At 45.6% G+C, this 16785-nt stretch overlaps 1 protein-coding gene across 2 annotated transcripts in view; it reads right to left on the bottom strand.

The window, feature by feature from the left end:
- Positions 1-16785, bottom strand: part of SH3PXD2A (SH3 and PX domains 2A) — a 465726-nt gene that overhangs the window by 224932 nt on the left and 224009 nt on the right. For both annotated transcript variants that reach the window (XM_074999223.1, XM_074999224.1), the window contains exon 5: positions 9467-9558. In XM_074999223.1, coding sequence (XP_074855324.1) covers positions 9467-9558 — 92 coding nt within the window. The remainder of the gene's footprint in view (positions 1-9466; positions 9559-16785) is intronic.

Here is a 16785-nt window from a genome sequence, read left to right as displayed (position 1 = left end):
TACCAGACCCACCAGTCTGTTGTGATGCTGCACCATGTACGGTAAAAAGGGGATAGGTGGAACGAAAAAAATGGGGATGCTGGAGTCGGTGAGAGCGGCAATTGTTTTGATTATGGGCAGAGCCACCCTGGTGTGGCCTGTGGAGGACAAAATGTCCGTGACACAGTCCATTTCATCCTGGACCTCCTCCGCTTGCACCCCCAAGTTTTGGGCCACTCTCCTAAGGAGCTGTTGAAATGCCCTGCCATCCTCCAATACAAGCGAGGCCGATAAGCCCACCACCACCTCACCTGGGGAGGAAGAAGATGATAGCTCTTGTGCCTCCATTTGGAAGGGGAGGGAAGTAGTGACCTGCTCAGGCATTTGGCCCTCCATGGAAATTATTGGCAAACTGGGGGGGACTGTAGTCGGAGCTGCCATGGGCACCAGCTGGGCAAGAAACCCCGCCCCCCACAGATGGCACAAACGCCGCTGTTACCGCTCCCTGCACTTGAGTTGGTGCCGGTGTTTGGGCTGGTGCCTACCCCATCAGCACTGGAGGTACAATTACAGATGGTGCCAGCATCAAAGGGGTCTAGTCTCGCTGCGACAGTGGTGATGATGGTGCCAAGGTTGATGTCAACAAGGTAGATGAAGAAGGCTCAAAGATGACTGCTGCTTCCTGTCCTTGTTCTGGTGGTGGTGCACCCAGCGATGCCGATGGTGCTGTGCGCTGGATCGGCAGGGCCCCTGGCACCATTACAGGAACTCCAATGGCCTGGCCCTGTGCCTTGTGAAATGCCCACGGGGCCCAGCAGGGCCACTGTTGAGTTGCCTGTGAAGCCGGCAGCCAAACTGTATCATCCAAGCAACGACTACAGCGCCTGCAATGGCTATGGTGCGACCTTCTCGAGCTCCCACTCCATCTGGAACTTGAGTAGAAGGAGTCTGACTCTGACGTTGATTCAGAGGCAGATGACCGTGGGGGAGGGGCACTGGAGTTGGTGCCAATGTGCACTCCAAGAGTGGTGCTGGTACCAGAGCATAGGGCACCTGAAACTGGCTCAGAGTCTGCTGGGTCGGCACTGGAGCACTCAGCACTGGATATGGCTTTGGTGCCAGCATTGACATTAGCTCACAGGTTGGTGCCAGTGTAACGTCCATGAGCCCCAATCACTCTGTTTCAGTGCCACGGCATCTATCCTCCATAGATGGACAAGGACGCCACCATCATCTGAAGCAGTCCTTGTACCGCTCGAAATGCCTCCACGTTGAGGGCAAGTCCAGCACCTGCAGGCTCCCGCTCCGCACTGGCTTCAAAGTATGTGCCTCTTGCCCTTTGACAGTGCATGCTAGAGCCTTGGACTTGAGGCCAACCTGCTTTGACTTCGGCGAGCGATGCCTCTTGTGTCTCCTCTTCTCTTTGGCACTGGAGATTGACTCCCATGGCACCGAGAAGGCGACAGGCCTGCACCTGCTCCGGTGCCGAGAGTCCTTAGGTGGCACTGTAGTCGGTGGTGTTGGTGCACTTTGCACTGAGGAAGCTCCACTCTCTGCTCCTGCTGGAGACTCTTGAGGCATAACAGCTGCCTCCACTAAGAGGACTTTAAGGCGTTGGGCCCTGTCTTTCAAAGTTCTGGGCTTAAAGGCCTGAGAAATTTAACAGCGATCGCGTAAGTGTCCTTCCCCCAAGCAAATCAAACAGGTTGAATGGGGGTCACTTTTGGGCATACGTTTGATGCATTTTCAAGAAGTCTTAAAGCCTGGGGAACCAGGCATTCCCCAGAGCCGAGGTGCCGAGGGGGCCAGAAAGCCCTGTCTCAGCTATTTGTAAAAACGCTAAGACTAACTATCAAATACTAAGACTATTTACACTTCTTCAAGAACTATTTATACTACAATAGGCTACTAGCTAATGATTTGAAGAGAGAAAGCTAGAGCTCCAATGACCGGCAGCACGGCGAGAAGAAACTGAATGGGGGTGGGGGTGGGCTGGGCGGTGCATATATTGGTCACCATATTGGTGCCACTCCAGGGGGCGCTGCACCGACCCTATAGCTATTGTCTAGGGCAAAAAGCTTCCAGCAACTGGGCGTGCGGCAGCGCACACCCAACTTGGGATGGACATGAGCCTTCACTCGAAGAAGAAAGGGTATTTTTGGCTAGACATGAGGAAACAAGTCCTTGCAGGGTGGGTTATCTCTGGAATAAATTGTCTTGGGAGATTGTGGAATCTCCATCTTTGTCTAATCCAGGGGTTTTCAACCAGTGTGCCACAGCACACTGGTGTGCCACAAGAACTGTCTGAGTGTGCTGTGAAAATTCGGCCATTTCTTTTGCTGTGGTTCTTTGCAGAGCCACCAAAATAGGAAATGCTGACTTCACAGAATGCTGTTTCCCCCAAGAGGCAACTGAAATGCTGCTTCCAGGCCTGAGCATGCTGGCAGGGAGCCTGCTCGCTCCCTGCTATGGCAAGGGGGCGGGAAGAAAGGCAGGAACCTGTTGGACCTGGGACACAATTTAAATGTTGTGCTCTGGCTCCAGCGGGGGGCAGGGAGGGGACCTGCTTTCAGCGCTTACTCGTTTACTCAACATCCCCAGCGCAACGTTGAGCAGATTTTGAAAATGTTTCTGTGCTCACTGCCTTGGGGTATTCTGTGGTGGATTTGAAACATGAACGCATTTGATCCTTCTTTACCTTGTTGTGTGCACTACTGTACGGCGAACCTCTCTAGCAAGACTGTAACCATAGCAAATGTAAGTAAATGTGACATTTATGAGCAATTGAGTCAGCTGAAAAAAGTGGGTGTGCCATGGAATTGTTTGTCTCATTGAAGTGTGCCGTGTAACTCAGAAGATGGGGAACCACTGGTCAAACCTGCTCTTAAAAATTGCCAAAAACACTGGCCACGGATGCTCTAGATTGAATCTGATAATACATAGTCTTGCTATGAGTGTAGGGACTGAGCTAGGTGACCTCTCAATGTCCCTTCCAGTCCTATAATTCTATGATTTTATCATTCTGTGCAGGAGGTGGAAAGCTGGTAAATCAGTGATGCTAAATGCTGCTATGTTAGTAAAGGAAAAATTCATCGTACCTGCCTAGCATATCATGAATTAATACATGATGTTTTATACCTCACTCAGACAGAAAATGCAACAGGTATAATTAACACTCTGGTAGGGTTCATTTCATTACACAAAAGCAGATGATGTTAGGAAGTCTCCATCTCTCCCCCTCTATTTCAGATGTAACTTAAAGTGCAAGGAAAAATAACTGGCACTTGTCTAAATCCTGCCATCCAAAGATCACTATGGCAGCGTCTACACTAGGAACTAACTTCGCAGTTAGGCACTACTTCAAAGTAGCCAGTAGAGAGTCTACACGTTTCCCTTACTTCAAAGTTAACTGTTAGCCCAACTTCCAAGTCCTTACTCCATTCCTGGGAATGGAGCAGTGCCCTGTTTCGAAGTTTAACTTTGAAGTAGAGTGTGCATAGACTCTCAGCTTCAAAGTTGCTTACTTCACACTTGTACTTCGAAGTAAACAACTTCGAAGTTATTTTTGTAGTTTAGACACAGCCTATGTGTTTTGTCGAGTCACTGAATAACGGCTCTCAACTACCTCTGCACCATGGGAGAATTACTGCACCTGTTTCTGTGTTTTACCCATAGGGTACCTAACATTGTTCTCTTGCTGTTTAGTTCTCCCATTGCAAACCTATTTCACTGACTTCAAAGGAAGATTTCCAGAAGACCCCGCAGCCTGCTTTAGCTGGATAAAGTATTTCAGAAAGTGCTGAGGGCAATGAATGCTGGACATGTAGTACCCTGATTTTGATTTTGATTATCTAACCTACTCTTAAATATCTCACTCCACAACATCCCCAGGCAATTTATTCCAGTGTTTAACCACTCTGACTGTTAGGACTTTTTTTCCTAATGTCCAACCTTAACCTCCCTTGATGCAGTTTAAACCCATTATTTTTAATTATTATTGTTGTCACTATAGGTGGGCCGAAACAGAAAGCTGTTATTCCAGCCATTTAGAATTCTTGGGATGGAGTACGTGTTTCAGAAATGAATTCCCAGATCTGAACCTGCTTTCTGGTTTGGGTTCAGTGTAGAAGGAGTTCTTTAAACTGTCCTGTGAACACCATGTTCAAGCTGGCAGAAAACCCACAGAAACATACCTGCATCTGACAAACTGGGTCTTTGCCCACGAAAGCTTATGCTCCAAAAAATCTGTTAGTCTCTAAGGTGCCATAGGATTTCTCATTGTTTTTGCAGAAACAAACATGATTACTACCATGTAAGATGGCAGAATTATTGCAAGGTCACTTGTTCTCTTCAGACTTCTCTTATTTTGGGTATAACAATCTTTTGGGTATTTTGTTCTTGTCTAGTATGGACCCTTGTCTAAATACATGTCTGAATTCAAATTGCAAAACTTATCCTGAAATTAATCTATCTCTGAATTAATTATCATCCTCTGTTGCAACCAGTTATGGGGTGAATGGTATACAGATGAGCTGCATTGCATTAATTTGGATGATGGAAAAGAAAAGATGCACCTTCCTCTTCAATACAAAATAAAAACTACAATAATGATGCAAAATTTGCTAATTATTTGGGCACGGCCATTTGCACACCTAAAATATCTGCTCCATCTGTTTTAGCAAGTGCAGGAAAAGTGACAAATAAGTTGTTTGCTCAATAAATACATTTCAAATCTAAATCATTAAAACTGTCTCCTTTTTATTTTATCTGCCAAAAACTAAAGTTCAAAGGCCATGCCCCCATGCAGCAAGCCATGCGGAGGTAGCAAACCTTAATGCTGTGCAAGAAATGTTGGGAATATAGCTCCATGCTCTGCTGTATGTGTCAGTGCTGACATCACCACTTTCAAGAGTTAACACAAGCATGGACTCCTTTTTCACCACAGTCATAATCATGGCGGGGAGGGGGGCGGTGATGGAACCTTAACAGTATTCTGTCACAGAACACAGCAAAGGTCCCAGTCTATACTGCAGAAAGAAACCGAGTTGCAAACAGGCCCCATGACTCAGTTCAAACATTGGCACTGGTGGGCCCTAACTGAACTTGACAGGATGGCAGTCTGGGGACTGTGTTGTCTTGCTCCAACACTATCATTCCATAAATCCCTGTGACGTTTCCCAAGCCATTTCCCTTTAAGCCTCATAGATGTTTTCAGAAGCACGGCAGGGGGTCAAGAGAGTTGATGGAGATACCTTATTCACACTGCCACGAGGCTGAAAATCCTGGGGAGGTCACCCACACCATGGAACGGTCACGCTAAAGAGGGAGCTCAGGTTAAACTGCTTCTTGCAAAGGGTAATGAGCCTGACTGTCTCACAGGTGCTAAGCATCAGCCTCTACCATTGTAGGCAGTAGGATCTCCAGGAGCTCAGCACTTCTGCAAATCAGATCCAATAAACATCATTATAATGTGTACTACTGGAGTGCATGTCTCATTGCAGTTGACTGCCCCAGGGAGCTTGTAAACCAAAGTAGACATAACACAGAAAGGGAAGGCAATAAATAAGAGGTGGGGGAATGTCAGAATAAGAGTTCTAAGGGAGAGACTGGGAGACAGGCACATTGGTCAATATTTTCAAATGCTCTAAGAAATTTAAGAGCCTAAGGTGAAACCCAGATGCCATTTCAGTCAGTTGCATGACACAGATTAGTGATAATATTTTTCAAAATACCTAAGTGACTTAGGAGCCTGTTACAGTCTCAAAAGTGACCTAACGCAGAAATTCGAAGGTATTTAGGCACCTGACTTGCATTTACATCAATGGAATTATGGATCTAAATAACTTCAAAAATCTGGCCCTTAAACACAAAGTCACGCCTAAGCCCCATTAACTTTCACTGAATGAGGAAGGGGTCTTGTGGAAAAAATAGTATGTGATTATGAAATAAAAGACTATGTCATGATGCACAGTATATTGAAGGGGGATACACAGATATCCGTAACTATAGCACAGACACCTTTTGAGCACTAGACTTGACTCATATTCTTTAAACATTGTTTTTGTGCATAATTTACATATAAATTAAAATTGTGAACAGTATCTACACTGAAGACCACAGGAGATACATGAAGACAAAAAAATTATTATATTGTGGTCTGAATTCTGCTCTCATTTATATCCATGTGACCCCAATGACCTGACTGGGTTTTATTCATATCAGTAGAAGTAGAAATTAATTTCAAGAGCTAAGGCAGTGCCTCACCTTGTCTCTGAAGAAGACAATTGAGGGCACAGTGCAGCAGAAGGTGGAAAGGATGAATCCAGGGTTCTTAATTTCATTTCTGCTCTTTTGCACACCAGCTACACAGGTTCAAGTTCTCAGCAGAGATGTCTTTACACAGACCCTACCCACAGAGAAGTCCTGCAAGCTTCTTCTCCTGAAAAATACTGAGCTTTTCCCCATTTGCTTTTACACTGTGGTTTTGTAGGGGCTAATCTTCAATCCCAACAATACAGCATTTGTGAAGAGCTCCCAATGGAAACCTTAGACACCCTCCTTAACATCTGTTGGCTTACAGAGGATGAGGCAGGATTTATTTAAACCTAGCTAGGTTATTGTCTCACACATATTAGCAAAATGAGATTTAATCCGGCTTTTCTCAGTACTCTCCAATTAAATAAATCACACTTATCATCACGTTGAGATAAAATGCAGGTACTAAACTGGGAAACTTTGAGGTCTTTTGTCTTGAGGAAAGTAGAAGGAGGTTAAAGAAAATAGGGTCAAAGCTTTGTAGGACTGTCCAAAACTTCAGAATGGCAAAGGTGTGTTTCATCCTTGCTCTACTATAGGCATCCAGTGTAACCTTGGACAAGCTACTTACCTTTCACAAATGGAGAACTGATGCACATAGAGGCTAACAGCACTCGGAGAGAAACATTAAAGACTGTGGGGTACTCAGTTGCTAAGGCAAAGAGAGCCATATCAGCACCTCAGGGCATTAGGGGTGTGGCCTAATTGAATAAAGGATTCCCTGAGTTCTAATATCAAACTGCCATTAGCTTCCTCTGTGACCCCAAGCAACTCACTTCTCCATGCCTCAGTTTCTCTAGCTGTAAAATGGTGACATTTCCCAGCCTTACAGAGGTGTGTGACCAGGTGTACAAAACCCACACTGAGCACCAAGGGGTGAAGGGATCATTTTGGGATCAGCCAGCTCCACTGTCCCTCACCCCCTACACACCTGCAGCAAATGCTCCATATGCTGGAGGAATTAAAAGACAGGGAATTAACTCATTTGGGTGGCAGAACTGGAAGTGTGCCAGCCTGAAGTCCATACTACAGCAGAGTAGAGGGAAACCTACAGGCTCTGACACTGGTGTCCAGACAGGTCCTCCTTGAAGGAAGGGAGGATCCATTGCAGAGACAACTGGAGAGGGAAGTATCCTGTGACCTTGGACACTGGTAACTTCCTCTTATTTCTTTTGGTTTGGGTTTCCCCACCAGACAAAGGCTCTAGATTGAGCTGACCCCCAAGAGATGGGGCAACAAGAGGAACACGTTAAGGAAGGATAGCTTTAAGCAGTCTGGGTTGCCAGATTACCAACAGCCTGAAGGGTCCTGGATCAATGCCCACTGGAGTGGGAGGACCCAGGCTCCCCTGCCCACAAGCTCCTTGACAATGTGGGATTGTGGCTATGTCCACTAGACCACGCTTCCCAACTAGGCCCCAAGTGAGAACCTTTACAAAGTGTTTTTGAGTTCATTAATGTTCATAAAGCCCATTCAGGTTCTTAAACAGTAAATTTAAAGCGCAATGAGCCCCTTAACGTGGATATCTTCCCCTACTTTTGCTAAGAACTCTGCAGTGCAGAGCTAAGCAGTGAGCATACAATTGTGGAGGGTTTTAAACAGTAGTCATCCCAGAAACTCTCCTGAAGAGACCTGGCTGAAAGGTAAGTGTTACTCTTTTTTAGATCTCGGATTGTAGATCTGAACATCAAGGAAAGATTATGCAGTGTTCGTGTGACTGCAAATCACAGCATTTCGCACACCGAGACATCGTTTAAAAAATGAGGCCCTTATAGTACACATCTCCCACTCCTTGACACTGGGCTGGAAACTGTGAGCTCAAACTCAACTTTGGTTGAACTGGTTTAAAACCCAAATGCTTCTGACCATGTTTTGGCCCTATCCAGAATAGCCACACAAATGGTCCTGAAACCAAGTTAGCCCGGCATGATTTACAATCATTGCAGCAAACAGATTTGAGGGCCCGTGTGGATGGGGTAAAGATGTTGTTAGTAGGCAAATATCACAAGGAATAGGAAGTGTGTGTGCCTGTCGTGGCAGTGAGAATGGAAGAAGGAATATCAGTACTGTTAGTAAATACAATACTGTCTTAGTTTTTTCAGGAGGAATCTGCATAGTAATGGGCCACCTAGGCTAGTGAGTCAGCCAAGTAAGTGGCCCTCCTCCATCTCAGTGGGCCCCAAGTCTCTTATAACCAAGATGGTACCTCCCAGGATAGGATAGGTTTGCTAACTGTGGTTGAGCACCTAGAATTTGTGGGGTGTGTCAAGTGAACTGTAGCAGAGTCTTGTGCAATCATGTTGCACCTCACTTCATGTGCTCACGCTTTATGTGCACGTCAAGTTAATAATATTGGTAAGAAAAAAGCCCTATATGGACAGAAATGAGTGGAATTTGGCAACCCTGCATGCGGTCAATGGTAAACAAAATGTCCTGCAGGCCAAACACAGCACCTCAGGGAGCCACATGGACATATGGGCCACCGGTTTCCCACTTGCTCATTAGCATCTTTTTAAAAGTACAAGTTCTCAGATCCTTGGTTACAGCTCAGTTTGAATCATTCTATTCACCCCAAGGTAAAAACTATGGCTCTGTTTTATCTCCAACCAAAGCTTTGCCCCGGCCTTTGCTTTTGCTTCCTGCTTCCAGCAAATAAACTCTTTGGAGACAATTCTGGTTCAGGATCACACTCTTACTCCAGTAAGATAATTAATGTCTTCAGGAAAGCATACAGTGGAAGAGGCAGCTGCTCATTATGAGTCAATCTCTAACTGGCAGGACTTCCATCTGCTCCTGAGACAATGCTTTCAGGAGCTTAATGACTCCTGGGTGAAAAGAGTTAGGTAAAACCAACAAGCTGGGAAAACTCTCATTAAAATTATCATCAAGAAACAATGGAAAAGTGGGCAGGGAACTTCCTGAGGAATGGAGGCAAGATTTGTGTTTGGGGTTGTTTGAAACTCTGCTCTCCTACCCTCTGCCATCCCTCTCCCCCTGCCCCCCAAACTCTGGCTTATTTTTACCTAATTACAAAGCCATTTCCCAGGTAGCATTTGAAAGCTTTGAAGTCTGTTCTCACGTCCACTGGAGGTAATAAAACAGAATGACCTTCGGCTTCCTTCCGCGCAAACAAAAGCACCGTGTGGTGCTAGAAATCGAATATGGCACTTACTCTTTTGGGGGGTTAATGTCCTCTGGTCGAGCCTCAAAGAATCTAAAGACTTCGTCACACTGTGAAATGTGAGGAGGAAGCCTGACGAGTGCCTGTAAAAGAAGAAGCAGGGAAGAGGAAAACACTTAGAAAAAACAAGTTTAGAAACAGCTCCTTAAACATATAACCAAGTGGCAACAAAGGGAACAAGACAAAATTCTGGATCCTGTCAGTAGGATGATGTTCGAAGAGCAGAGGAAATAAATAAGAAAACCTAAGCCTGAGTGCTTCACAGAAAAGAAAAGGTGTGGCAAATGGATTATTTTATGTGCCTAAACAAAGCAGCTTGGGGGCAGCCAGTTTGGTTTTGAACTACATGGGGAAAAAATTGTACTCTAGCTGCCTATGTGTAAATCCACTCTACTTATACTGTAAATTCTTCAAGACAGGGACCTTCTCTTTGTTGTGTTTGTACAGCACCTAGCACAGTGTGGGCACATCTGCTAAGTATAAATACATAATAGTAATTCATAACTAATACATCATCTACAAATTGAAAGCTCACTGCTAGGGTGGAGGAATGTGCTCCATACGCCTTCGCCTTCATGGAGTATCAGCAGAGAATGCAGGAATTGCCAATGAATTTCCTAGCAAGTTAACAGGAAAAAACAATTACCTGCCTTTTCATAACCATTATTTTTCCATATGTGTTGCTCTTGTCCAGTCCATTCTAGGTACGTGCATGCTCACCTGTACAGCTGTCGGAGATTTTTGCTCTAGCAGTATCCATGAGGCTGCCTGTGGCACCCTCTAGAGCGCTGGGCTCATGCAGAGGTTATGTCAGAAACCGCTAGCACTTCACCTCTTCTGTTCCTTCTTGCTGGAAGCTTGGACAGAGAGGCAGGTGGGTGGATAATGGAACAGACATGAGCAACACCTCTCAGAGGACAACAGTCATGCAAAGGTAGGTAATCACTTTTTAATTCAAGTGCTTGCTCCAGGTGACTCAAAGCAGTACAGCAAACCCTTGATTTAACCAACCTTGATATAATGGACTTCAGAAATTATGGATGCTGTCTGCCAGCCCTCCCACCCCCGCCATCTAAATAAATGCTGGAGAGTCACCACAGTCAGTGCCGGGGCTGGAAGAGCTGCCAGAGTGGCTGGGGCCACTGGGGCTGGAGGGGCCACTGCGGTGGCTGGGGCCACTGGGGCCATAGGAGCCGGGGGGGGCTGCAGTGGGGCACAGGAGCTCACCTCCCGCCATGTGTATGGAGCATGTAGGCACCCGGCCGTCGCTGCCTGCAATGGCCGGGGGCTGGAAGAGCTGCAGTGCTGAGAACTGGAGGAGGTGGAAGGAGCCAGGCCAGCATTCAGCTCCTTTCCTACTAATTGGGAGAGGGAGATGGAGGTGTGAGGGGAAGAATGGGGCAGGAGCAGGGAAGGGATGAGGGTGTGGCAGAGGACAGGAGTTAGTGATGGGCTGGGAAGGTCAGGGCATCATCTTACAGTATAACCATTTGGATATAACGAACTTCCAGCATTAATGGACACCCTCGCCTCCATTAGTTCATTAAATCAAGGGTTTCCTGTATTCATAGAGGAGAGCTTGGAGTTCACAGCTTTGCAGCTTGCAGTACCGCTCTGCCAAAGCCTGCAATGTCCTGGACCTCAGACTTATGCTGCCTAGGGAAGAAGACCGGTAAGTAAATACCTTGGCTTGAATGAAACCGAGACTGGGAGGTGAGGTCTTAGCTTGACCTTGACCTTGGAGAAGGTCATCTAAGGTAGTTTTGAGGTGACCACCTCAATCTTGGATATCCATGACCAGTTGCACTGGGGTAAGAGTTGACTTCTTATCATTTATTAATAGGCCTCAGCTACAAGAGTTAGAACAGACCAAACTGAGATACTGGCAGATTTGGACTGTCCAGTGTTGCAAGTAAGCAGCCAATAGCTCCCAGAGCATTCACAAAGGCTATGTCTAGACTATGGGGATTTGTTGGCACAAGTTTGCCTCGAAAGATATCTTGCAACAAAACTTCTGCTGACAGATCACAGCCAGACTGCAAAATGGATCGAAAGAGCAAACTGCTTTGTTGACAGAGAGTAGACGGACTGCCTGGATGCTCTGTCAGCAAAATGGCCATCTAGAACCACAGCAGGCAGGGTTGTGTGGTGTCTTGGGGGCCTTTTCTGTCGACAGAAAGCCCCACAAAACATCCAGACTGGTGTTTTGTTGACAGATCTCTGTCAACTGCAGCATTCTTCCTCGTGACAAGTGGGGTACGGCTGTTGACAAAAACACTGAGTTTTGTCGACTTACTGTCAACAGAACATACGTCGCAGTCTGGATGTTTTGCAGGTTTTGTCAACAAAACATCCATGTTGTTGACAAAACCCTTTAATCTAGACATAGCCAAAGTGTATGGCACCAATGAGAGACCAAAGGCCATTACCACGAACTGGAATGGTAGCCCAATGTGAAACGGAGGAATTGCTGTTGCCCCAGGAATATGGAAGTGTACATCCATGAAAATGAGGTTGGTATACCAGCCTCCTGTATCCAGGTATGGAAGGATGGAGGACAGGGAGACCATGCGAAACTTCCAAGTTTTTGAGAGACTTGAGGCAATGCAGGTCTAGGATAGATCTGAAGCCCCCTTTTATGTTCAAAATTAGTAAGTAGTGGTGGTAGAATCCTCTTCTTTCCTTGGTTCATGGAATCCTCTCCACTGCCCCATAAGCACAGGAGGTTTTTGACCTCCTGAACAAAGATTTGTTCATGAGAAGGATCCATGAGGAGGGGACAGGAAAGGTGGTGGACAGGTTGGTCAGCTATAAATTGCAGGGGATAGGCTGATGAAACTGTGCTAAGCATCCAGCAATCTGAGGTCATATGGGACCAAGCCTATCAGAAAGGGCAGAGGCAGCTGAGGAAGAATGGGAGTGAATCCAGAGTATTACCTGGGATGTGACCTTCACGTGCACCCTCAACATGATTGCTTTTGGCTGAATTGGTCCCTGCAAGGACCAGGCTGGGCTGTTGGATGAGAAGTTGACTGGTGGCAGTGCCTAAAATCTCTATGTCTGTCCTTTTTGTAAGAGCCAATACCAGGGGCATCCCATGACCTTGATGACAGTGCAAGAGGTGGGTGGGGACTGAATGGCTTCCTAGGTTGCTGAGAAGTATGCAGGACCAAGGAGTAGAGTGTGCCCCTGGAGCCTTTAAGGCCATTAAGACTTGCATCCTTCAGCTTCATTGCCTCTTAGAAGGCAGTTTGCATCTCCTAGGATAGCCCAGAGCTCTGTAACCAGGAGCTGTGGCTCATGGCTATCATAGAGGCAATCACAGGGATGCCAATTCTGTGGAATCCCAAGCCATCTGGAGGGCATCTCTGGCTACTGTCCTGCCATTTCCCACCAGCTTGCGAACTCCTGAGCCAGTCCTCTCGGCGGTTCTCATTGAATTTGTGGATGGAGTCCCACAGGTTGAAATTGTAACAGCCAGGCAGGGTCTGAGGGTTAGACACCCTAAATTGTAGGTTGGCTGTCAAATAAATCTTTCTGCCAAATAAATGCAGCCTCTTGATGTCTTTATTTTTGGGGTACCATTTGCCTAGCTGTCTCATTGATGGCAAATATGACCAGGAATCCTGCAGGAGGTTCATGTACAGATATCCAAACCCTTTTGTTAGGACATAGTACTGCTTATATGCCTTCTTGGACGTGGGCAGAATGGAAGATGGGGTCTGATATACAGACTTAGCAATCTTCAGGATGTTTGGTGAGTGGGCATTGCCGCCTGGGCTGGGGCAGAGGAGGGGAGGGCACTGAAGAGGCCATCAGGCTCTTCAGAGAGGGCCCACACCACTGCCTTGTCCTGGGATGACAAGGACAGGTGCACCTCTGGAGGGTGGGAAGCATCCCTTTGCTGCACTGGGGACTGCTCCGCAGTCAATGGGGCCTCCTGCAAAGTTGCCTTGTCAGCTTTGGTGCCATGCTCAGACTCCGGTGCTGGATATGCTGCGGTTAGTTTGTCTGAGGCAGCCTGAGAGGAGAGGTGGGAGTACAGTACTGGCATAACTGGTGCCTGTTTCACAAATTCACCAAAGGCTAATATAATTCCTCCACCTATAATGTGCTTAAAGCCTTATGAAGCAAAAGCTTGGACTTGTACAAAGCTGTTAAATTTTAATTTCAGAACTCTTGAAGTCAGGCATAAGCAGCTGGTGACATAGGGGGTTTTGCTGGCAGGGGCATGTCCCCATGGCCCCTCTTCTGCTGGCACCCCCCTTTGCTGAGACTGAGCTCTCACACAACTATGCTAATTAGCTGCGGGACCATGGTAATGAGCAACCATTTGCAATTTTGAGGCTGCTCATTAGCATGGACCTGCCAGGAAAGCTGTGCTGTGCAGACCCAGCCCAAGTGAACAGTTAAATATCGACAAAGTTTCTAAGTGGCTCTGTAAACCCACTCAGCAGAATGAGACCACCTGACTCTTAAATTAATTGAACATTGGGCACAGGACTTGAACTCCCTTCCAAACAATCTTGCAAGTTGGATGAAAAATCACATTTGTACTAAATCATGGATATGGCTGGGTCAGATGGGCTTGACTAGCCTTATAATAGATCTGACTTATCTTGGTCTGACAAACACATGAAACAAAAAAAGACCAGGCAGTGCAATTCGGTTAGCTGTGTTGTTTCTGTGTCTAACTAAACTTTTAGAAGCACTGGAATTCACTTCTATGCCACTGCAGTAGGGGAGGAACACCTGAAAATTTAAAATGCAATGACTTAGTCCTTCATTTCTGTCCCCTGTATTCTCCAGCTACAATGTATTGCATCCCTGACTTAAAGAGTTCTGAAATTAAAATTCAACAGCTTTGCACAAGTCTAAGGTTTTGCTTTATTCTACTTGAGGCACGTTATAGGTGGAGGAATTATATTAGTCTTTGGTAAATTTGTGAAACAAGTGACAATGGACTTTGGTTAAATGCAGAAGAGTGACATGTGGAGAGGAAACAGAACCCATCAGACCACATACAGGCTGTCCAAAGCCTGGCAGTGTTGAAGATAAGCCGTGACAGGGGTTGAGCCATAACCCAACTTCATAAACAAGCCAGACCCCTAAGGACTCTTTCAAAACATTCTGAGACTAAACATCTCCATCATACAAAGGATTTTAGCAGAAGGAAGGGATTTCTGGAAATGTCAAATGTAACCTAAAAAGAACAACCTCGGAGTGCCTAATACAACCTACCTAAGAGGCCTTCACTTCAATGGGTACTGCTGGTTTGCAGCCGAAATGTGGAAGCAGGAGCATGCGGTGAATTATTAAATGGGATAAGTGACTTAGCAGATCCATTGACCTGCAGCAGGATTTCTGCTCAAGTCGTTTAGGTGCTTGTGAAAATCTAACTCCTAAATTTATCATCCTAGATTGCAAAATCTCTAGTCATCTACAAAGAAAGCCAGTGACCCTATCTACACTTAGGTGGGACATTTCAAAAGCACCTCAGTGACTTGGGAGCATAAGCCCCACTGAAAGAGTTTCTGAAACTACAGTTCTGACCCTGTACTTGTTTTAACAAAACAAAACTCCTACAGAAATCAATAGACTTTGGGGTGCATGAAGGCTGCAGGATCTGGGCTCATGTAATAACTTCTAGAAGACACTGCTGCTGGGCTTAAAAAGCTATGGCTGTGTCTACACTACCTCCCTACTTTGAAGGGAGGATGGTAAGTAGGATGTCGGGAGTTTATTAATGAAGTACGGCGGTGCATATGAACGAATTTTGAGGAGTAAAGGGACTGCCCAAGCACTTCAAAGTACCGGCGGGTGAGCCGCGGCTAGACGCAAGCCAGCACTTTGAAGTTTAAAACTTCGGAGTTGCCACGGGGGGTGGGGACTTTGCTTAATGAAATGCTGCATATGCACCACAGCACTTCATTAATAAACTCCCAACACCCTACTTACCATAGTCCCTTCGAAGTAGGGAGGTAGAGTAGACAAGCCCTATGTGTAGTTGGAGAGACTGGGGACTGGGAAGCTACAGCAGCATGCACCACACAATATTTGTCTCCATACAGAGTTCCCTTAGGCAAACATACAATGCCTCACACATTAGCAACAAAAGTCTAATGAGATTTAAGAGAATTAACAAAGAGAGTATTGAGGAGGCAACCTCACATTTAGATGGCAATAGAAAGATTCCAGCAGTTTGAGGAAGAGAGTCAGTCTGAAGGCAAAGATACAAATGAGCAAAGGAAGGACTGCAGGACAGAGTCAAGGAAAAGAGGGCATTCAAGACAGGGAAAAAAGAGAGCAAAGCAGATAGCAAAAGGGTGAAAACAATTGGGAAGTGGCAAGGGGCTGGAAATGGGAGTAAACTATATCATCAGAATGAGCAAGCCCTCCAAAATGGTAAAGGATTTGCACAGGAAAGATGAAAGACAAAAATGTTAACACATGGGATTCAGTTCTTCACACTTGCAAAATATTATCAGCAGTAACATGTTTATCCAGGTTGAGTATTTAAGGCAGTCATGAGCAACTAATACCTCCCATACAGCCATATGGCTTCAGAAAAAGGTGTTTATGGCTTTATTTCAACATGCAGTTTTCTCAGTAGAATGTGGCTTCCACATAAATATCAGAAAGAACAATAGCTAGTATCAGAAAAGGTATTAGAAAGGACGCAGCATCGCTGCCAGGTCATACTCAGTTAATCTTCAGTTTTAAAGGCTTTTGGCAAATGTTAATATTTAATGTCGGCAAACATTAACCCGGTGCCATCAGCGTGCATGGTGCTGTATGTTAGATGCAGTGGGTGAAACAAAGAATAGATCCATGCCCACAACACTTACTGTCCACAGGCACAGGAAGTGCAAATCAACATGATGCAAAAGTAAACAAACCACAGGAGGGAAAGTGTGTGTCACAGTCAGAATGTTGTATGAAACAGGTGTCTGTATGTGTGTGAAAATGAGCGCATTTTTGTATACATGCATGCATATACAGACATATATACTTACCACAAATGTGCATTATATGCATTAGTATGCACGTATACATATACAAATAGCTATACGAATACATATTATATCTGCAGCTGGTAGTGCTGCATATAATTAATGCTGCTCTTCATTTCCCATTATAAGAGACTGTTTTCAATTGCATATCATTTTTCAATCTTTAATTATTCAGGCTGAAATTTTTCATGCTGGATGTCTGCCTTAGGATGATTTTTTTGGAAAGTTTCAGCAAAACGGTTCAGCTGTTTCTCAGAAAGAGGTGAAGGTTTTGTCCGTTTCATGAAGAACTTCTAG

The sequence above is a fragment of the Carettochelys insculpta genome, chromosome 7 (genome assembly GCF_033958435.1).
Source record: "Carettochelys insculpta isolate YL-2023 chromosome 7, ASM3395843v1, whole genome shotgun sequence".
Classification (NCBI taxonomy): domain Eukaryota; kingdom Metazoa; phylum Chordata; order Testudines; family Carettochelyidae; genus Carettochelys; species Carettochelys insculpta.
The sequence above is the reverse complement of the archived record's forward strand: the minus strand, read 5'-3'. Positions and strand labels throughout refer to the sequence as shown.